The 21,875-nt window shown below is 56.9% G+C and overlaps 1 protein-coding gene across 1 annotated transcript in view; it reads left to right on the top strand.

Moving 5' to 3' along the window:
* TDRD9 (tudor domain containing 9) overlaps positions 1 to 21,875 on the top strand; it is a 55,790-nt gene that overhangs the window by 9,735 nt on the left and 24,180 nt on the right. Inside the window, exons 4-16 of the mRNA XM_040975525.1 lie at positions 668 to 765; positions 4,429 to 4,650; positions 4,967 to 5,089; positions 6,531 to 6,611; positions 10,683 to 10,847; positions 12,304 to 12,407; positions 15,287 to 15,351; positions 16,603 to 16,657; positions 16,739 to 16,823; positions 17,512 to 17,569; positions 19,696 to 19,800; positions 20,136 to 20,233; positions 21,078 to 21,209. Of these exons, the coding sequence (XP_040831459.1) occupies positions 668 to 765; positions 4,429 to 4,650; positions 4,967 to 5,089; positions 6,531 to 6,611; positions 10,683 to 10,847; positions 12,304 to 12,407; positions 15,287 to 15,351; positions 16,603 to 16,657; positions 16,739 to 16,823; positions 17,512 to 17,569; positions 19,696 to 19,800; positions 20,136 to 20,233; positions 21,078 to 21,209 (1,391 nt within the window). The remainder of the gene's footprint in view (positions 1 to 667; positions 766 to 4,428; positions 4,651 to 4,966; positions 5,090 to 6,530; positions 6,612 to 10,682; positions 10,848 to 12,303; positions 12,408 to 15,286; positions 15,352 to 16,602; positions 16,658 to 16,738; positions 16,824 to 17,511; positions 17,570 to 19,695; positions 19,801 to 20,135; positions 20,234 to 21,077; positions 21,210 to 21,875) is intronic.

Genomic DNA, 21,875 nt, shown 5'->3' with positions numbered 1-21,875 from the left:
CCATTGGTAGGGAGCTGGATCAGAAGTGGATCAGCCCGGACTCGAACTGGCACCCATATGGGATGCTGGCACAGTAGCTGGAGGTTTCACTTACTACACTGTGGCACTGGTAATTTATTCATTTGAAAAGTAGAATTAACAGAGCAAAAATTTTTCATCTCCTGGTTTGCTTCTCAAATGTGTGCCACCGCCAGGGTTGGGACAGCCTGGAATTGCATTTATGTTTTCCAAGTAGCAGAGACCCTGGTGTTTGGTCATCCTGTGCTGCGCTCCCAGGTGCGTTAGCAGAACGCTGGATCAGAAGTGGAGCAGCTGGGGCTCAGGTCTGCCTCTGTGTGAGCTGCAGGTGTTGCAGGCCACAGCTTATTAACCCACTGTGGCGGAACGCTGGCTCCCTGGGCCTGTTTATTTGTTGCTGGTGCTAATTTGTTTTTGTGGCAAGGAATGGACACTTAAGCTGATGCACATTCAAGGGGCTGTTTTCTCTTCAAGTTGATAGGTCATACCTTCAGTCTGGTGTGGGCCTGCTGTGCATGGCTGCTTGAGGGGGACGGGTGAGTGGTTTGTGCAGGTGCTGGGCGAGCAGACCCATGCAGGTGTCCCTGGGGGTGGTTGTCTTCATGTAGTAAGATATAGCATCACATTGATTTGTTTTGTCTGAATCTAGGTCGAAGGCCGCCTTTGAGTAAAGCGAGCAGTGTGACGTGCGTGCCTGAGACGACATACAAGTACCCGGATCTGCCCATCAACCGGTATAAGGAAGAGGTACGTGCCTGCTGGATCACCCTCGGTACCGGAGCAGGAAGAGCCTCCGTCTGCCAGAGGAGATGGGCAGCGGGCTCCTGAGAGGATCTGATGCTGAAAACACTCCCATCCCCTTCTGGAAGTAAAATGATTGTGCTAGATTACTTTAAAAGAAAATTTTATTTTTATTTGAAAGGCAGAAGCAGAGAATCTTCCATCTGCTCATTTACTCTTCAAATGACTGCAACAGCCTGTGTGGGACCAGACCACAGCCAGGAGCCAGGAGCCTCTTCCAGGTCTCCCACACAGATGTAGGGTCCCAAGACTTTGGGCCCTCTTCCTCTGCTTTCCCAGGCCACAAGCAGGGAGCTGGATGGGAAGTGGGGCAGTTGAGACACGAACCAGTGCCCACATGGAGTGCCAGTGCCTTCAGGTGAAGGATCAGCCAGTGGAGCCCCATCATAGTGTACTGCACTCTTGACTTAGACTTTGAAGGTGGGTGAGCTCAGCCGTGGCCTGCAGGGCCCTTGGGGCTGACCTGCGACTGAGGCTTATGACTTTTCTTCTCCCTGAATTTCCGTCTGTTTAGCCTTCACCTCAGCCTTCACGCCCAACACTGGGTGTTGCCCATGTCTAGGGCTTCCTTTCCTTGCCGTGTTTGGGTGCGGACACTCCCTGTCCCCAGGACAGCCTGTGTTGGGATGACGCAGCCCACACCCTATAGGGGCCTTGCTGTTGCCTTCTCTTTCCTGTCTGCTGACTGCTCCATGCTGTCAGTGGGGCCAGGCCGAGGGAGGGTGTTATGCTTCTGGTCGCTGCGTGTTCTTAGCATGGTCGTAAGGTCTTGGCTGCTTGCTGCTCTGCTGGTGGAAGAGATGGGGCAGACAGAAGCACAGCTGGGGTGGTGTGGTGCAGTGGGTAAGCCACCGCCTCGCATGTCTGTCCCCATCTGGGTGCCAGCCTGAGTGCCCTGCTGGTGCTCCGGGTGCTTGGGTTCCTGCCAGCTGGTGGGCCAGGCTGGGTCCTTGTCCTGCCAGCCAGGCTCAGCCATGAATTTAGAGCTCTCTCTGTTTTTAGTTTGATCTCTAGCTTTTTCACCCTGTCTTACGTTTTCTTTCCAAGATGGAATTACTTTAAATTCCATTTTCATTTTATTTGAGTCTTACAGCTTTATAGAATGACTACATGAATTGTTAGAGGCCACTATTCAGATCACCTTGTATCCTTTGCCCATATAATTGCTAGAAGGATAAAATACTTAAGTACAGTTAGGACATAGAGGGCCGAATGTAGGGGGAAGGAATCAGATTGAAATTTTATAATGCTTGATGTCAGGGCTGGAGCTGTGACGAGGTGGGTGAAGCTGCTGCTGGGAACACTTGACACCGTGGCAGAGTGCCGATCCTCGCGCTGGCGAGATGGCTCAGCTGCTAGTCCTCAGCCTTCAAGTGCCAGCTGCTCCTCTTCCCATCCAGCTCCCTGCTTACGGCCTGCGAAAGCAGTGGAGGACGACATAGGAGTTTGGCCCAACCCAGCCCCAGCTGTTGCAGCCATCTGAAGGATGAGTCTGTGGGCAGATCTCTTTCTCTGTGTGTCTCTGTTTCCTTCTTTGTCAATCAGCCTTTCTCATCAATCAGTCAATCAAAAAAGTAAATAAATGTAAGAAACCCCTCACATAATGTATAAATTAAAAAACTGAAATGTTTAAGAATGTGTTTAAGGGCCTGGCACAATGGCTCAATGGCTAAATCCTTACCTTGCCAGCACCAGCATCCTATGTTGGCGCTGGTTCATGTCCCAGCTGCTCCACTCTCCATCCAGCGCCCAGGAAAGCAGCAGAAGGTGGCCCAAGGCCCTGAGACCCTGCACTCACATGGGAAACCGAAAGGAAGCTCCTGGCTCCTGGCTTTAGATCAGCTCAGCTCTGGCTGGGGGACCATTTGGGGAGTGAACCAGCAGATCTTCTTTCCACAAAATCAATCTGTCTTTGTAATAATAATAATAAAAAAATCTTTTTCTCTCTTTATAATTTTAGATGATGTTTACATAGTAGCTCAGGGTAGGAAGGATCCAGGGTTAGGGAAAGTGGGTGTGATTATTGTTTCCAAGCTTTCTATTCTTCTTCCCATTTCTGTTGGGGGAGAAGCCATACCCAGCCTCCCCACCAGCCCACCAGCCCACCACCCCACCCCCTCACCCCCCAGTGTCCCGGATGGGGATGCCCACCTGACATCAGCTCAGTCCCTGCTACGGCAGGTGCTCGGGGGTCTGCCCAGGGTATGTGATGGTTCTGAAATGCTGTCAGTCTTGCTGGCCTGTGGATGAGGAATCCCTTTGAATGTCCACTGCTGACACAGGCGACCTTAGTCTCCATTCCCCCAGATGCTTGTGGTCATTGTTTGGGTAGTTGTCCATATGATCTGTTCTCCATTCCTTGTTATGGTACTAGATGTGCTCTGTAGGCCCCAATGGGCTGCCATGTCCTCCATGTGCATCATGGTCTGCCGCCCAGCACTCCATCCTCTACACTGAGGAGGACCAATTCTCACAGGTGGACCCATGGACCCCGGGCCAGGTGACCTGGGCCCCGCCAGACCCCCACACTGGGGCTCACGGACCCCTTACCCACTGTGCAGGCGGAGCGAAGGCCCTGGGCTAGGCGATGAGGGACCCACCAGAACCCCTGCCCCTGTGGCTCACGGACCCCTCACCCACTACGCAGGCAGAGAGAAGGTCCTGGGCCCTGCTGGACCCCTCTGCCTCCGGAGTTCCTGGAACTGGCACCCCCGTGCAGGCGGGCTCTGGGACCTGACATGCACTGTACACTGGGTGCTGAAGGACCCGGGCCAGGCGACTGAACTGCACTGGATCCCCCACCCCCAGGGCTCAAGGATCCAGCACCGACCTTAGAGATGGGCTGGGCCTAGCCAGACCCCTCTATGCCCAGGGTTCACACATCTTGCATCCACCACCCCCAGGCTGGCATGGCTTGTCTCACCTTGGCATTCACCAGCAGCTGGTTCAGCCTGGTTTGGTCTAGCCTTCCCTCAGTTCCAGCTCCTACTGGTTGGTGCCACAGCCTAGCCTTGCCCAATCAGTATCTCGTACAGGCCCTAATGTAAACTGGCTGGTGTTGTGGTGTGGTGTGCTGGTCCCTACTGTATCCCTTCCTGGTTCTCAGATCTGCCAGTGACCAGTACAACTGGCCCACCCCCAGACCTTACCCACTTGTTTCCATAGGGTTATATGTAGGTTTAGGCCTGATTTTTTTTTTTTTAACGGAGAGATTTTAACTAAGGCACAGAAACCCATGTTGAGAGTCTGTAGAAGGGCTGACCTACTGGGGAGGGTGGCTGTGGCCTTGGCTGCGGGTCCACAGGAGTCTGTGTGGGGAGGGTAGCTGTGGCCTTGGCTGCGGATCTGGAGGAGTCTGTATGGGGAGGGTGGCTGTGGCCTTGGCTGCGGAGGAGCCTGTGTGGGCAGGGTGGCTGTGGCCTTGGCTGTGGGTCTATAGGAGTCGGTCTCAGATGCAGCCCCTGCACGTGGCCTGTCTGCCTTGGGATGTGATGTGTAGATGATTGCCGTTAGCCTGGAGATGAGATCGGCTGTGAAGGACTTGCTAAGCAGGGTGGTAACGCTGGACCTTGGTGACTGTGAGCTTTAGAGATCTGCTCTCACTTCCAGGCCATTTCCCTAATAGAAAGCAACTCAGTGGTGATTGTGCATGGTGCCACGGGCAGCGGGAAGAGCACACAGCTCCCTCAGCACGTCCTGGACCACTGCCTCCAGCGCTCCACCTACTGCAACATCGCCGTCACGCAGCCGCGCAAGATCGGGGCCAGCAGCATCGCGCGGTGGATTAGCAAGGAGCGCTCCTGGACACTGGGCGGCCTGGTGGGTTACCAGGTGAGGCTAGAGTGCCCGGGCCGCGACAGCAGCGTGTGGCCTTCGCGATGAAACTAGACCACTTGTTTACAGGGTGAAAAAAACCAGAGAAACTTACCTTGAAAATACCTTTAGACTTCTGTGGTTGACTCTTGACTTTCAGAGTTTTAACCTTTGGTGTGTGACTGCATTCTAGAAGATGCCTTTGTGGGGTGTGACACTGGAGCCCCTCCTGCTGCCCGCGGTTCTCTGACTTTGCAAGTGCAGCCCTTTCTTGTCCCCTTTCTGACCTTGGAGCCCCCAGGACCTGAACCTGCCCCCTCCCCCACCCACACAGGTGGGGCTGGAGAAAGTAGCGACCGAAGACACCAAGTTACTGTACATGACCACGGGCGTCCTGCTGCAGAAGGTGGTGAGCGCCAAGAGCCTGGTGGAGTTCACACACATCTTCATCGATGAGGTGCGTGCCCGGCGTGGCTGTGCCCTGGCTGCAGGTATCAGAGCGTACTGTGTGCTGTGCCTGTCACCGCTTATTTTACTCAGGCTGTCCATTTTCTGTTTATTTTTTCAGGATTTATTTACTTATTTATTCAAAAGCCAGAGTTAGAGACAGTGACCGAGGTCTTCCTTTTTCTGGTCCCCCCGCAGATGACCAGGTGGACACTAGGGACCAGCACTTCCCTTGAGCCACGTGTGCCCGTGCGGGTATCGGGGCTCGGACACATGGAACGTCTGCCACTGCCGTTCCCAGGCAGGAACTAGTGCCTGTGTGGACTCTGCACCTCCGGTGGCAGCCTTACTCACTACGCCGCCACACAGCATTCAGCTTTCTGTTTTTATTCTCCACAGTGTGATGGGAGGTTAAGGATGTCAGATTCTTTGTAGAGAGTAGATTTGGCAGATGGCAGTTTAAGCCATGAGTGCACATGCGGGCACACGCGGGCACGCAGGACATGTACACATGGGCACAGACATGGGCACACGGGGCGTGCACATGTATACACACAGGTACATGGGTCATGCACACATACACACGGGCACATGGAATGTCACATGTCCATACACAGGTACGCAGGGCGTGCACACACACACAGGGCACACAGGGCATGCACATGTGCACACATGGGTACAAGGTCATGCACACATGTCCACGGGCACATGGGCATGCACATGTACCCTGCATGTGTGTGACGTGTGTCTGAGTGTGTATATGCTCGAGTGTGCGTGTGTGTGTGTTCTCTCAGTGGGAGTAGATGTCTAGAGAAGAGAGGAGATTTGAGGTTCACTGTTGTGGCTTAAAGGTCAAGCTGCTGCCTGCGTCGACAGCCCCCGACTCCTTTTCTCTGCTTCCCAGTTGACAGGAAGTGGCCCTGGAAGTGCATAGCTGCCGAGTGAAGCAATGGGCTGTTTGCTCAGTAGGCGCCTTTCCAGGGTGGGGCTTTGATTGCTGCCCTCATGCTTCTCTGTGATGGAGATCTCTGAGCCGCAGGCACTTGGTGAGCACGCCGCTTGCTGTTGGCCTGCAACTGCAGCCTTGCTCCGGCTCCCCTCATTTCCCAGGGCCAGGGCTGAACATCCCTGAGTGTGGCATGTGAGCAGCCTTCCCCAGGGTAGGTGCTGGCCGTGCTGGAGGAACGCTGGGGTTGCTTGTGGCCTTCACAGTGACCTGGAGGCAGGACGAGGTGTGTAGCCCTGCTGGGCCAGCAGACCCTGAGGGCCTGGATGACCCTGTGTGCTGGACAGCCCCGGCCACCCGAGCAGTGTGCTCAGCGGGGAGCTGACCTAACCCTCAGTCTTCAGGGCTGCGGCCAGGGCCTGTGCCCGCTCAGCCAGCCGTGAACTGGGTCCTCAGGGCTGCAGCCAGGGCCTGTGCCCGCTCAGCCACCGCTTGTGTCTTGCAGGTGCATGAGAGAACCGAGGAGATGGATTTCCTGCTCTTGGTGGTACGCAAACTTTTACGGACAAATTCACGTTTTGTGAAGGTAAATTAGACTTTGTGAGTAGCAAAAATGTTTTGTGTTCAGATGCTTTAGTTTTGTTTCTGAGCAGGTGCATTGGAAGCCAGTGCCTGCTTCAGAGGCACTGCCAGAGTTCTGGTTTGTCTGGAAGTTTCGTGAAGGGCTCTCGGTGACAGCTGAAGTGCAAGTGCTGCCTGCTATCAGGCTGCAGCTCAGCTCCCTTTTCTGTTTTCATTTCTTCTTTGTTTGAAAAACCAAGATTGACTTGTTTGAAAAGTAGAGTTACACAGTGAGAGACAGAGATCTCTGACGCACTGGTTTACTCCCCAGATGGCCGCAGCCAGGGCTGGGTCAGAGTTCTAGCTGGGTCTCGCCTGTGGGTGCAGGGCCCAAGCCCTGTCCCAGTGGATTAGCAGGGAGCTGGGGCTAGAATTGAACGGCCCGACTCCAGCCAGTGCTGCAGCCGTGGTGCACTGTGCCGTGTGTTCAGCCTTCTCCAGGCTGCGGACAGTGACACAGTTCTAGTTGAGCACATTGGGGCGCTGGCTGTGAGACCTGGCTGTTGGTTTCAGGGCATATGGGTGAATCTACAATCCAAGTTTAAAAAATAGCTCCAAAGTGTCCTGACATTTGGCAACGTACGTTCTCTGCCATGTTACAGGTGCCAGTGGTGAGTTAGGGAAGTCTTTAACTGGGGAACATTGTTACGTCTTGTTTGAGCAGAAAGGAGAGGTGTGAACCTGGCAGCAAGATTAATTATACACTTTTAGCGGCGAGCCTGGGCCAGCCCTGTGCGGGACGTAGGCGCTGAACTCTTGGGCAGGGGCAAGAGCAGCAAAGGCAGGCTGTCACGCAGCACTGATGGCTCTGCAGCACAGGACGCTCCGATGCTGCCTGTTGCCTGCCTGGACAGGATGTGCAGAACCAAGAGGGTCACACGCTGTTCTGACGGCCTCTCCGCAGCAGAACCTGGCGCGTACTTCCGGTGTTCTTACTGCTTGGGGTGACTGCAGAATGAACGAGACAATCTGGCTAGTTCATGCTTTTTGTGGATTCTTTTTTTTATTTTTTAAGATTTATTTGTTTTTGGGCCTGGTGGCGTAGCCTAGCGGCTAAAGTCCTCACCTTGAATGTGCTGGGATCCCATATGGGCACCAGTTCTAATTCCAGCAGCTCCACTTCCCATCCAGCTCCCTGCTTGTGGCCTGGGAAAGCAGTCGAGGATGGGCCAAAGCTTTGGGACCCTGCACCTGCGTGGGAGATCGGGAAGAGGTTCCTGGTTCCCAGCTTCGGACTGGCGCAGCACCAGCTGTTATGCTTACTTGGGGAGTGAATCATCGGACGGAAGATCTTCCTCTCTATCTCTCCTCCTCTCTGTATATCTGACTTTATAATAAAAATAAATAAATCTTTAAAAGAAAGATTTATTTGATTTTATTTCAGAGACAGCATTAAAGAGGAGAGCTGGAGTTCTTCCATCCGCTGGCTCACTCCCCAGTGGCTGCAGTAGCAGGAGCCCATCTGGGTCGGCCACGTGGGTGCAAGGGCCTGAACGTGGACCGTTCTCTGCTGCTTTCCCAAGCTGACAGCAGGGAGCTGGATGGGAAGTGGGGCAGCTGGGACTTGTACTGGTGCCTTTATGGCAGGCTGGTGCTGCCGGTGCAGGCTTAGCTTGATAAGCCATGACGCCAGCCTTTTATGGAATCCTAAAGCTGGCTTTGAAAGTTGTTCAACAATGAATTGGGGCCTTTCTTTGTTGTCAGTTTTGTAAAAGATTCATTAATTTGGAAGGCAGAGAGGGAGGGAAGAGAGAGAGAAATACGAATGAGTCTTCCATCGTCCATCCCACTTTCCTCAATGTCCCCACAGACAGGCCCTTTCGAGCCCACAGCGGGAGCCAGGACCGTTAGCTCCGCTGCCTCTCCTGAGCTCCGGCTGTCTCGGGCTGTCTCTGCGGGAGCATTAACAGGGGGCTGGGACTGAACTGACACGTACTAACAACCCGCTGTGACACAAAGAGGAGGAGAGACAGAGAGGAAGATCTTCTGTTTACTGGTTCACTCCCTAAGTGGCCGCAATAGCTGGAGCTGAGCCGATCCGGAGCCAGGAGCCAAGAGCCTCTTCCAGGTTTCCCATGCAGGTGCAGGGTCCCAAAGCTTTGGGCCGTCCTCTACTGCTTTCCCGGGCCACAAGCAGGAAGCTGGATGGGAAGTGGAACTGCCAGGATTAGAACTGGCACCCATATGGGATCCCGGCATGTTCAAGGTGAGGACTTGAGCCACTAGGCTACCATGCTGGGCCTCTTGACTTGTTTTTTAAAGTTAAGATAATGGCCTTTTAGTTTTTAGTGGTAATGAGAGTTAAGTGTGTTTATGGGTTTTAAAAACATTGGCTAAACTGCTGAAAGACAAAGATGAGGTGTTAAGTATTTTTCAAAAAAAGTTTATTTATTTATTTGAAAAACTTAAAGCACGGGAGAGATTGTCTGTTCACTGGTTCACTCCTGTAATAGCCTGGATCGGCCCAAGCTGAAGCAGGAGCCAGGAGCGTGAGTGCAGGGGTGCAACTACTCGGTCCATCTTCCACTGCATTCCCAGGCGCGTTGGCAGGGAGCTGGGCACACAGGTAGAACAGCTGGGTCTCAAACTGGCATCAGAGCCAGTGGCTTCACCCGCTGGGCCATGGTGCCGACCCTCCAAGGGAGAAGTCCTAGCACATTCGTGGTCACTGCATACAAGCAGTGGCATGTGGTGTGGGGTAGGAGTTACGCTTCTGCCTGTGACACTGGCACTTTACATGGGTGCTGGTTCAGATCCTTGCTGCTCCATTTCTGATCTTGCTCCCTGGTAATGTCCCTGGGAAAATAGCAGAGATGACCCAAGAACCTGGAGCCATACCTCTACGTAGGAGACCTGGGTGATGCCGCTGGCTCTGATTTGGCCCAGGCCTGGCAGTTGGAGCCATCTGGGTTGTGAAGCAGCAACTAAACACTGGAAGATCAAACTTTCTCGTTCTCTTGCTGTAACTCTGCCTTTCAGATAAACGGATCTTGAGGGGGAAAACCCACTCTTTAGGTGCTGGTGCTTGGGTCAGATAATCAGGCCGAGGTCTTGGTGACTGTGTTTCCCCTGCCTCCACGTGCTGCCCTGAGGTTGCCCTGCCCTGCCCACCTAGACCTTGCAGGCCACTGGTGCCAGCAGAGGGCAGTGCTGAGTGTTTGCCATTGAGGGCTGGGTGTTGCACAGAGCCCAGCCCCACCAGGCCTGCTGTCCTGGTCAGAGGCTGTCGCTGGAATGCAGAGCGTCCTTTGGCCAGCGTTCTTCCAGGCCCTACTCCCGTCTCAGTCCAGCTGTGTCTTTTGGGCCCTACGTCTTCCCTGGCACAGCACTGACCGTTGCCAAGCTTACCTTGCAGCCTTCCGAGCAGGTACAGTAGGTGCCGGCAACCACTTGGGCCTTGTCCACCCAGCACTGGGCGCCTGCTGCCCGGGGACAGCTGCTGCCCGGGGACAGCTCCCTCTGAGGCAGTTGGCGGGCCATGGCTGTTGGTCCCATCTCCCTGCTCTGTGCTCCCCAGTGCTGTCAGCTGTCTCCTGCCCAGCCTGACGTGGGCCTGGCCCGGGTTTTGGGTCAGAGCCTGGCTTCTCAGGGGTCTCTTCTGCCTTTCATTGTTAACTCCTTTATTTTTCTAAGGCATGTCATCTTGTGATTTTAAAAAAATCTATTAAAATTTTCCTTTAAATTTTTGCTTATTTTGAAATTAAGAGATAGCTACAGAAAACTATTGTGGGGCTCAGGTTGAAGCCAGGGTCGGGAACTCAGGGGGCTCCCGGTGCTCAGGCCATCCCTGGCCGCCATCTAGGGTGGTTAGCAGGAGGCTGACATGGGGCGGGTGCCCAGTGGACTCTGGACTGGCTGGATATGTACAGTCTCCCTGAGTGAGGTTGTTGGGAGATGGTCAAAGTTGGCAGGATAGCATTCTTTATGCTGCAGAAGTTTGTATCAGAGATTGGGTCGAGGGATTTGCTGGACCATCTCCAAAGTCGCCAAATGCGGCAGGCGGGCGGCAGCAGGCAAACCGGTGCTCCTCCTGCAGGTGGTCCTCATGTCCGCCACCATCAACTGCCAAGAGTTCGCCGACTACTTCGCTGTACCCGTGCAGAACAAGATGAACCCTGCCTACGTGCTGGAGGTGGAAGGCAAGCCGCACTCGATCGAGGAGCTCTACCTGGACGACCTGGAGTACATCCACCACGGCGGGGTATGCGCCAAGGCCTTGGCTTTCTCAGCCAAGTGCCAGGAGGTGCACGGGAGCAGAGGTGGGAGGGCCCAGGCTGCCAGAGAAGGGGGAAGCTCCTGGGCCTGATGGCATACGGTGCCAGGAAGTGCTCCCTCTTGGAGCCTGTGAGAGCACTGGCTACTGAATATCTTGCCCATCCTGAAGAGGCAGCCAGCAATTTAGGTCAGAGTGAACGTGGGGGCGGGTGCAGCTGGGGGAGGGGTGGTCGGTGCGGGTGTGGGTGCAGCTGGGGGAGGGGTGGTCGGTGTGGGTGTGGGTGCAGCTGGGGGAGGGGTGGTCGGTGCGGGTGCGGGTGTGGGTGCAGCTGGGCCTGGGCAAGATCACAGTCCTTGTAGACATGCTGACACTTGGGAACAGTCTTGGTCAGGGCTCCAGGACACGCTGGCCCTTCCCTTCCCATTTTATTCCCTTGCTGGTTATTACTCCATTGTGCCCAGAAGCTGCCCAGGACTTTACTGGCAGCTCTCCCTGGCTTCTCCTCCATGATGGGAAGGTGGACAGCCCCGCAGACCTGCCTGGGTCCTGTGGGGTGCTGTTTTTTCTCGTGGTTGGACTGAGGCCTATAGGCTGACCTGTATCCCAGTACTACTACCGCTAGGCCCGTGTCCGGGATGCTGGCCTGTGGGTGGCCCAGGGAGTGTGTCCACTTCTCTGACCTCTCAAATGGCTAAGGGAAGCCGGAACTGGAGTGCAGAGGAGCAGTGGACAGGATCACAAATGTCCTCGTAGCTGCCTGGAGTGGGCAGGCTTCTCAACCTGAGCCCATGGGAGGTGACTTTGTCATGTCAGAGCTAGTGCCGACCAACGTTCCCGCAACCATGTGGACCTGCTCAGGGGCCGCTGTGTGCAGCAGGCCAGGGCAGCCGGGGCTGCGGGGTGGACCAGATACCCACTGTTGTACCTGCTGGAAGCTTGGTAAGACCCTGGAGGAGTGAATATGCAGGACGTGTTGACGTTGGTGTGTGTGGAGGATGAGGCAGCCGTTGTGGAGGGCCTGGTGGGAGACCTGCTGGGGCTGGTGCTCTGCGCCCTCCCTGGTATGTTAGGCATGCCCAGTATCAGCGTGCTTGACTTGGTACGCCATCCAGTGCAACCTTGCAGCTTAGATGGGGCGTTGCCTTTCCCTGCTGCCACACACAGAGGTACAAAAGTCGCTCTTGGTGTGGGCTTGGGATTGCAAAGAGAGCCCTGGTGCTGGCATGAGGAGCTGCACTGTGCCGCTGAGTTGGGGCATTGGTGCTATGTCCTTTGCAGTGGCTGGGCAGTGTGTACCCCACATCTGGAGCATCCTGGCCTCTGGCCAGTCCTTGTGTACTGCTGCACTGGGCAGCAGCACCGCCGGTGTGGGCATGCCGGAGGGGGGCGTCCTGATTCCCCCCAGAGCTGGGCGCTGTCTCTTTCCCTTTACTATTTTTAGCTTCCTGCGCATCTCCTGGAGGAGCCGGTGATAACCAGGGACATCTATGAAGTGGCCGTCTCCCTAATTCAGATGTTTGATGACCTCGACATGAAAGAGAATAGGTGAGCGCTCCTGGCCCCCGGCTGTGCAGGCAGCTGGGAGGGGACCAGGGTGGGACGGCCTTTCTCCCTCTCCCTCTCTCTCTCCCACAGGTTCTCCTTTTCTGTCTCCCTACCTCCATCCCTGCCCCGTAACTCTTTAAATAAATCAGTCTTGCTGCCTCTTTGGGGGGTGGGCTTACAGCCTGAAGGTAGAAGCCAGCCTTGCAGGAGCCTCGGGGAAACAGCCTGTGTGTCCTTTCTGTTACAGTTGTGAGAGGCACAGTGCCAGGGGCTGGCAGGTGCCGCTCAGGCTGTGCTGCTCTGAGCTGTTTGTCGTCTGTGTATTTGCGTCTGCCCAGAGCGCTGTCACTCTGTCACTGTCTTGCACTTTAATCCTGCCTGCTTGGATGCTTTCGCCCCTTCCATGACGTATACCTTTAAAAACTGGGCTTCCTGTGAAGTCTGTCCGGTTTTGCTTTTGCTTCTGTTTTTAGGATTTACCTATTTTTACTTGAAAGAGAGAGATGGAGGCAGGGAGTGGGAAGGCTGAGCTTCCATCTGCTGATTCACTCCCCACATGAACACATGGCCGGAGCTGGGCCCCTCTGAGGCAGGAGCTGCTTCTGGGTGTCCCATATGGGTGCGGGGTCCCAAGAACTAGGGCCGTGTTTACTGCTTTCCCGGCACATTACCACAGAGCTGTATGGGAAGTGTGGCAGTCACTCCTGTAGCAATGCCCGTATGAAGTGTCAGCACTGCCAACGGTGGCTTAGCCTTCTGCCTGCTGACCGGCTGTAATCCCATGTTCAGGAAGCTCAGTGAGAGAGAACCAGCTGGCACAGGTGGGAGGTCCCATGTGTGAGAACACAAGTGGGTTATCTCCATGACCCCGGGTGCCATTGACAGGGACTCGGGGCAGAAGTGCTCGTGCTCAGGAGACGGGCACGGAGGGCATAGAGTGTGTGTTCTCGGGAGACGGGCATGGGGTGTGTGTTCTCGGGAGACGGGCATGGAGTGTGTGTTCTCGGGAGACGGGCATGGGGTGTGTGTTCTTAGGAGATGGGCACAGAGTGTTTGTTCTTGGGAGATAGGCATGGAGGGCCCAGAGCATTTGTTCTCGGGAGACGGGCATGGAGGGCATGGAGTATGTGTTCTCGGGAGACGGGCATGGAGTGGGGGTTCTCAGGAGATGGGCATGGAGGGCATAGAGTGTGGGTTCTCAGGAGACAGGCATGGAGGGCATGGAGTGTGGGTTCTCAGGAGACGGGCATGGAGGGCATGGAGTGTGGGTTCTCAGGAGACAGGCACACAGGAGTCGCTGATGGAGGTGGTCTCTGGCCACTCAGAGCACAACCAGACTCTTGCAAGGATTGCAGAATTGCTACAATGTGCCAGGCATGGGTTGGTTTGATCAGGTAGGGTGGTGTGACCTCTTGGGGGTTCCTTTGCCTGTTTAACTTGCTGGCAGCACTGAGCTTGTTGCAGGAACCTTGGTTTGGCATCTCACCCTTCTCACCCTGGCATCTGGTGCCTGGCTGGAGGCCTGCAAATCCATCAAGCTCATGCCCTGGCTGGAGGCTGTGCTGAGCAGGAGCCGTGAGTGGAAGGCGGAGTCTGCGGGCTCTGGGGTCGTGGATGGCATATCTGTCCTCAGACCTCAACTCGGGGTCTGTTGCTTTGTGGACAGCTTACTGTCATCCTGTCCCAGATGGGTACAGTCAGCCCCCCAGCTGCTGAGACTGGTTCTCCAGGTGTGATGGCCTGTCTGGGCCAGCTGAGGGCAGGTTCAAGACAAGTGTGGCTAAAGGAGGGCTCCCGTGTTGAGTCTGTGTGTGGAGCTGTGCCCACGGGATTGGACGGGGGCTACCTGGCCCTTGTGCCTGCTGTCCAGTCTTCACCATGGCCTGGGATGGACATGTCCCTGGTGCCCGCTGCAGTAGGCTCATCGGCTGCCTGGCACATTGCCTTCCTGTCCATTTTCCTGTTTGGTCCTTTCCAAGACTTTGGCCAACTCACCAGGCTCTTCTTTCTGTTGATGGAGGCTGGACTGTCCACATGGTCATGCCCCGTCCCCTGTCTAGAGGCTGGACTGACCCCCTGGCTGGGTCCCCTTCTGTAGGATGGGCCCCAGGTGTGTCCACATGGGTGTACCCTGCCCCCCATATGGAGGTGGACGTGGCTGTCACAGGGCAGGCAGGAGCCTGGTTACTGGTGACCCTCACCTGCTTGTCCTGTCTTGGCAGACACTATTCTTTCCGGCTTCTGCCTGCTGCCTCTGCATCTGCCCTCTCAGCTCCTCCAGCTGCTCTGGGTGCAAGGGGCATCTTTTGCCCTGTTGGCCATACTCCCCATTCTGCTGAGGGTGACTTGCCTGTTTCCTGTCTGTCCATCTGGAACGTTCTCCTAGGGATTGGGAACCTTTGGGCTTGTTCCTGCTGTGCTCTCTGCAGTGAGGAGGCCTGACCTGGAGGTTTTGGCAGGCAGGAGGATCCCTCAGAAGTCATTGTGACAGTAGGGGGCGGCAGAAGGCCCCAGTGGGGCAACTCCTGTTGCCATCTTGCCACAGGGTGGTTGGGTAATGCCTGGGACTCCTAGGTTCTGCTTGTGGTCACTTCAAGTGTCTTGTGGATCACAGGAACTAAGTGCAGCAAAAGCTTTGGCAAACAACAGGTTCAGGGCCTTGCACCCTGGGTCTCCTGGATGGCGAGCAAAGCCTGGCCTCACTTTCCGGAATCTCCTGGGTGAGGGGCAGGGCCTCGCCTCACTTCCCGGGGTGTCCTGGGTGAGGGGCAGGGCCTGGGTCTTGGCTTCACGTTGTGGCCTGTGAGAGGCTTCAAGGTCTAGGGAAGGAGTGTCCATGACGTCTTTGACCAACACTGTGTATGTCCCGTTCCCAACAGGACCAAGAGCTGCTCGGGAGCCCAGTTTGTGTCGGAGCGGAGCAGCGTGCTGGTATTTCTGCCAGGTAGGCATGTGGCTGCGTGTGGCACTTGTCACGTGGGGAAGTGGTGTCGGTCCGGCACTCCTGTTCCCTTGAGATCCAGGGCATGTGGAGTGACAGCTGGAGCTCTGTGAGGGCAGCCTCAGCCCTTCCAGTGTCCAGTGAGGTGAGCAGCTGGCCTGCTGCGGTCCCACAGTGTGCACTGGAGGAACGCTGTCAGTGCCATGCCACTGAGCTCCTCTCGGCCGGGCATGTGCTGGGCTCTCCAGGGCCTGCAGAGCTGACTTAGGGAAGGTGCTTTATGCCTTTACACAGTGACACAGCTGTCGGGGCACATGGGTACTGTTGGAAGGTAACCCGTGGCGCGCGTGTGTGTTGGTGCCTGTGGAGCTGGGGCAGGAGAAGCAGCTGGCAGACATGATGCATTGAACTGGCCATGTGGGGCCTGTGCTGCAGGGGCTGCCATGCTCTGCCTGGAGGTTTGCTTTACCAGCCTTTGCCTGTGAGTATGAAGTGATGCTTATATGCACGGCACTGTGAGAGCTCTCCTGTCCGCGGTGTCACAGGCTGGGCCAGGCACTCCTGCTGTCACGGCTGCCTCCCAGCGTGTGTGCTTGCTAGGAGCCAGAGCTGGGACTCAAGGCAGGCCCTGACTGGGGCCGGGTGTCCTTACTGCTGGCTAAGGGTCTGCTCCTTAGTGCATCTTGCTGGGGAGTGTGCTGTGACCCACGGCTGCCTCACACTGATGGTTCAGGAAACCGAAGTCTAACCTGAGTGACAATACAGTGCCTCCCCAAGCAAGATCTTAACAATACTAAGTTTTTAAAAGATTAATTTATTGTTATTGGAAAGTCAGATACACAGAAAGATCTTCCATCTGCTGGTTCATTCTCCAAGTGGCCACAATGACTGGAGCTGAGCCCATCTGGAGCCAGGAGCCAGGAGCTTCCTCCAGGTCTCCCACACGGGTACAGGGTCCCAAGGCTTTGGGCCGTCCTCGACTGCTTTCCCAGGCCACAGGCAGAGGGCTGGATGGGAAATGGAGCTGCTGGGATTAGAACCAGTGCCTGTATGGGATCCCAGCGCGTTCAAGGCGAGAACTTTAGCTGCATGGCTACAGCGCCAGGTTCTGTCGTGCAATTTTGTGTGTCAGAGTGTGGACCGCTAGTGTGGACTGATGGGGCTTTCTTGGCAGGAGTTGATGCTTTAGTATAGAGGTTGCTTTTTAGCAGTGAATGCAGATTTGTTTCTCTCTCCCTGCTGCGTCTTGTGTAGGTCTGAGTGAGATAAACTGCATGCATGAGCTTCTCACAAGCATGGTTCACAAAAGGTACGTGCCGTGCGGTGCGGGCGCCCGCCCGTGGGCCTCGGCCGTCGTCAGCGGCTGCCTGACTGCGGTCACCTGTCTCAGGCTGCAGGTGTACCCGCTCCACTCAAGTGTGACCTTGGAGGAGCAGAACAATGTGTTTCTAAGCCCTGTGCCTGGATACCGGAAGGTAGGACAATGGGGCTGCAGCTGAGCCCTCAGCTCTGTTGGCCGTAGGCCCTGCCAGGGTAGAAGCTGCGCCGTCGGGCCCTCAGCCTTGCCCACCAGTGAGCCAGGCCGCGGCTTGTGTCTGATGCCTCAGGCTGCTTTTAGAAAGGCACACACACATACTGTGTGCTGGGGGCTTCTTAGTCACCTGCTTGGTGTGCTCCGAGCATCTCTGAAGCCGTGGTCATTCCAGCAGTGGGAAGGTCCCTTTGATCCCTGGCTGTGGGGGTGGTGCTGACTTCCCGACGCCCTCCAGCCCTGCTGGAGACAGTGTGGGGCTGTGACCCCGGGCCCAGTGCCCTCTCTCTGTGGTGCTGGGGTCTCTCTGGGGCGCTGGGGTCAGGCCTTGCGTGATGTCCTGCTTCTTAGGATGCCAACCCCCACTCTGGACTGGAGCCTGCTCTGTGTGTCGCCCCTGGTCAGTGCAGATCCTGCCACACATATACCAAGGCTCAGGAACAGGCTCTCAGCCTTGTCTGCTTGGGCCAGTGCTGCGCCTGTGGCCAGCTGGCCACGTGGTCGTTTGGAACCTACATGCAGAAGGAAAATGACTGATTTCAGTTTTAAATTAAGAAGCTTTTGAGTAATCTTTACCTTTGTCTAATGACGCCTGGGAATCCGTGAGAACCCAGGGTCCTTGGTGTCCTCAGGTCATCTTGTCGACCAACATCGCAGAGAGCTCCATCACGGTGCCAGACGTCAAGTACGGTAGGGGACGTCCTGCCCTGCACGCCGCGGCCCTGGCGGGCGCCTGCGGCCCGTGTCCCGCACACACTGCGCTCCTCACCTTCCCTGGCCTGCCGAGATACCCTAGAATGCTTCGCCAGTTTTACCTACTCTAAGTTCACTGCTGCTGGCTGCTTTGTCGGCAGCAGGGCTTTGGGGGTGCCCAGGTGGACTCTGAGGGTGCTCAGTCTGGGTTGCTGAGGGAGCCAGTGACCTGGCTGTGTCTGCCAGCTGGACTCCTGCACGCACGGCCTTGGTGTCTGCACTGAGGTTGGTGCTGTGCGTGGCACATCTGTGGGCCAGGCGCCTGTTCTGTGTCCCTGTGCCATAGCCCAGCAGGCCTGGCAGGGGCAGCCACAGGAACAAAAACGAGGTTGCAGTTATGGGCAGGACAGACCAGTGAGGCATTGAGCAAGCCCTGGGTTGAATGGCTGTGTAGCTGGAACACAGTGGCCAGGTCGGGGTGCTGCCAGGGGGGCTGTGGCCTGGAGGGCGAGTGCTGGCAGTATGTGTGTCTGCCCAGCCTCGTGCAGCTGCCAGGATAGTCAGCAGAAACAGCAAGTTAAATGATGGGGAGTGTGCGGGGGCAGAGTAGGAGAGGGGCTAGGGGCGTCCTGGCCAGGGTGGCCGGCGGAGCTGGTCTGTGATGTGTGCGTTCTGTAGGGAGCAGCAGGGAACAGAACCCCACGTTGAGAGTGTGTGGTACTGCCGACAGAGAGCACAGGTTAGGCTGAGGGGAGGCTGGGAGTAGGCAGGCCGCGAGAGGAGCGGGCAGCTCTGAGGGCAAGCCGCGGGCAGGTGCTGTGCTCTGGAGGAAGGTGTCCTGAGACAGTGCAGGGCAGACTGGACATGTGGGTCTGGGGCCCGGCTGGGCGCAGCTGGCGCTGGGCAGTGGGTTGTAAGCTGGAGGCCAGGCTGTGCTCCCCAGAGAATACAGACTGCAGCAGCCACAGCAGTGAGGGCATGGGCCCTGTGGGATGCAGACCTGGGTCCAGAGGGGTGGGGGTCAGATGCAAAGAAAAAGTGGCCATAGGCGTTGGCAATGTGGACGGCTGCACTGACATCAACAAGGGCTGCTTTGTAGGAAGGGCTCAGCCCAGCGTGGAGGGTCCCTCCCGTGGCTTGGGGCTCAGCCCGGGGTGGAGGGTCCCTCCCGTGGCTTGGGGCTCAGCCCGGGGTGGAGGGTCCCTCCTGTGGCTTGGGGCTCAGCCCGGGGTGGAGGGGTCCCTCCCGTGGCTTGGAGTAGATTGCTTGGAGTGTTGGCTGGGAAGGGTGGGAGGAAAGCTGTAGGAGCGGAAGGGGCTTGGGGCCAGGAGACAGGTGAGCAGCTGGGAGTGGCTTACTGTGCACAGATTCACCATGGTCCTGTCCCCTCTGCTGTTGCTGCCTAGAGGATATGGCTCTCAGAAGATGGGACAGTGCATGTGCTGGGTCAGAACCAGCAGTCACAGGGCCGTGTGTTTGTGTGCACATGTGCAGTGTGGGAAGGCCACAGAATTGTGAGATGACACACCATGGGTCCTACACTTGAGTTGTGGGGTGTGGGGATAGCTGGTCTCTGCGAGGAAGGGAGTGGGACCTTGGATCGGGGGAAAGGAAGGAGTTATGGTTGTGGGGTTGGCAGCACTGTGGCCACAGGGACCACTGCGCTCGGGAAAGTTGCTGAGGCGGGGGCAGCGCACAGAGAGGCTGCCAACTGCCGCACTGGCGGTCACCACGAAGCAAGTGTGGTGTTGAGCATGAAAGGATTGGGATCTGGTGGCTGTGTGAGCCGATGGCAGGCAATGGCTGTGGGGAGTTAGGCCTGCTGTCCAGGGCAGGGCTGGAGCGTGGGGCACATGGGAGGGCAGGGCTGAGGATCGGGGCACGCAGCCCAGGGAGGGCAGGGCTGGAGCGCGGGGCACATGGGAGGGCAGGGCTGGAGCGTGGGGCACATGGGAGGGCAGGGCTGGAGCATGGGGCACACGGGAGGGCAGGGCTGGAGCGTGGGGCACACGGGAGGGCAGGGCTGACGATCGGCGCACGCAGCCCAGGGAGCCTCTGCCTTGTAACTTATCATGGAGCTGTCACTTGGCTTGACCTTAACATATTTGCTTTTAAAATACCAGTTATAGACTTCTGTCTGACGAGGACTCTGGTGTGTGATGAAGACACAAATTACCACAGCCTGCGCCTGAGCTGGGCATCCAAGACCAGCTGTGACCAGAGGAAAGGTAAGCTGCCGTCAGACCCCTGCTGCTCGCGGCCTGGGCCAGTACCATGCGAGCTGCCTATGTGCAGTGCCACAACACCAGCCCACACTCTGGCTTTTTAGACTAGCTCTTATTGCAGATTGGAGGGATTTATTCTTACCAAGAATGCTCTGGCTTATTCTGAGGATCTCGCTGCCCTGCCCTGGTAGAATGAGGGCTGTTGCTGTGAGGTTTTTTGTATGGACGGCTTCTCCTGTGTGACCCTGTCTGCTGGTGCCCAGGGGGCTCTGTGCAGGGGTGCCTGCTGGTGCCCAGGGGGCTCTGCGCAGGGGTGTCTGAGCCCTTCTCCTTTGCAGGCCGGGCTGGACGCGTGTCGAAAGGCTACTGTTACCGGCTGGTGCATAAGGACTTCTGGGCCAGCTCCATCCCTGCCCATGCTGTCCCTGAGATGCTGGTAAGGCAGGCCGGCCACTGCAGAAGCTTTCCCTGGGCAACTGAAGGCATGTGCTTTGGAGTGTTGTACAGTTCTTGAAGATTTTCTTTTAGTAGTTGAAAGGCAAAGTTGCGGAGACAGGGGGACACTGGTTCACTCCCCAGCTGGTGGCGCCCGGCTGAAGGCAGGAGCTTCCTGGAGCCTCCTATGCGGGTACAGTGGCCCACAGCTTTGGCCTTCCCCCTGCTTTCCCAGAGCTGGATCTCAAGTGGAGCAGCCTGGACTTGAACCAGAACCCACATGGGGCACTGGCATCAGTTAGCGACAGCTTGACCCCCTGGACACTGGCCTCCCAGAGGCAGTCCTGACAGTGTTGTGTGCGGGTGCTCAACCAGGGAGGGACGTGTCTAATGGAAGGGTGCTCCCGATGGGGTGCTCCCGGCAGGACTCTCCCCGGGCCCGCTGTGGTGTTGCAGTGGACGAGCTTCAGCCTTTCATCTCCCTCTTTCTCTCCGCTTGGTGTGCTCACCTCACCTCCTTTAGTTAGCAGACAGCTCTCCCATCCACTGGGTCGTGGCCCAAAAGCCAGGAGCCTGAAGCACCAACTGTGTTCCTGTGGCGATGGCAGGGACCCAGGCCCCGAGCCATCAGGGGCCACCACCAGTGGTGCCGGGGTGCACCTCTGTCAGCCCAGGACCTGACATGGGGTGCAAGCATCGTGGCCCCCAGCTGTGGCCCCCTTCCTCCTCCTCTCTCCTAAGCCCTTTCTCTGCGTGCCCCCTTGGCGTCGCTCCTCTTTTGTGTGGCACCAGCATGTGGATGGCTGAGTTGGGGGTTTTCTTGTCGCTCTGTTTTGTTCTTGCAGCGTTGTCCCTTAGGAAGTACCATCTTGAAGGTGAAGTTACTTGACATGGGGGAGCCGAGAGCTTTGCTGGCCACTGCCCTTTCTCCGCCCAGTCTGGGTGACATTGAGCGCACCGTGCTGCTCCTGAAGGAGGTGAGTGTGGGCGCGTGCGGGTAAGGAGGGGCCGAGGCTGGCCTGGCTGCCGCTGCAGCGTGTCTGGGGAAGCCTGTGCAGTGGCGAGTGCATGAGGCCGGTGGCTTTGACCGTCCCTTCGCTGAGCCTGCTGTCCTTGGCCCTGCTTCTGCTGCCCGCCATATGTGGTCACTGGGGGCACGGGGGCAGCAAGGGCTGCTCAGTTGGCTGCTGTCAGTCTGTGCGCTCCCTCCAGGAGCCCCTTGTCCACTCCCAGAGACCCTGCACTGTCCCCTCAATTGCTCTGGCCAAGCTCCAGTCTCACTCCTGGGAGCTGGTGTGGGTCCACGTGCCGTGAGCACCTGCTGTTCTGTGTTGTGCCCTTTAAGGGGAATCCTGGGTCTGTCCGTGGGCACTTTCTAGGCTGTGCCTTGGCACTGTGGGGTGCTGGCTGAACTGGTCTGATTGTGAGGACAGAGAGGTGTTTGCTCCAGATGCCCCGACAGTCCAGGTCTCCCATGGGTGGCACGAGCCCAGGGAATGGGCCATCACCAGCTGTCCCACTCCTGGCTGGAGTTTGATGCAAAGGCAGAGCTCAAACCCAGGTGCTCTGGTGTGGCAGGCAGGTGTCCCAGTGCCTGGCCTGGTGCCCGTGCTGTGTAGAACACTGCCATGGGGCGGGTGTGC

This window comes from Ochotona curzoniae, unplaced genomic scaffold, assembly GCF_017591425.1.
Source record: "Ochotona curzoniae isolate NIBS_2020 unplaced genomic scaffold, NIBS_Ocur_1.0 contig_2688, whole genome shotgun sequence".
Lineage (NCBI taxonomy): Eukaryota > Metazoa > Chordata > Mammalia > Lagomorpha > Ochotonidae > Ochotona > Ochotona curzoniae.
The sequence above is the reverse complement of the archived record's forward strand: the minus strand, read 5'-3'. Positions and strand labels throughout refer to the sequence as shown.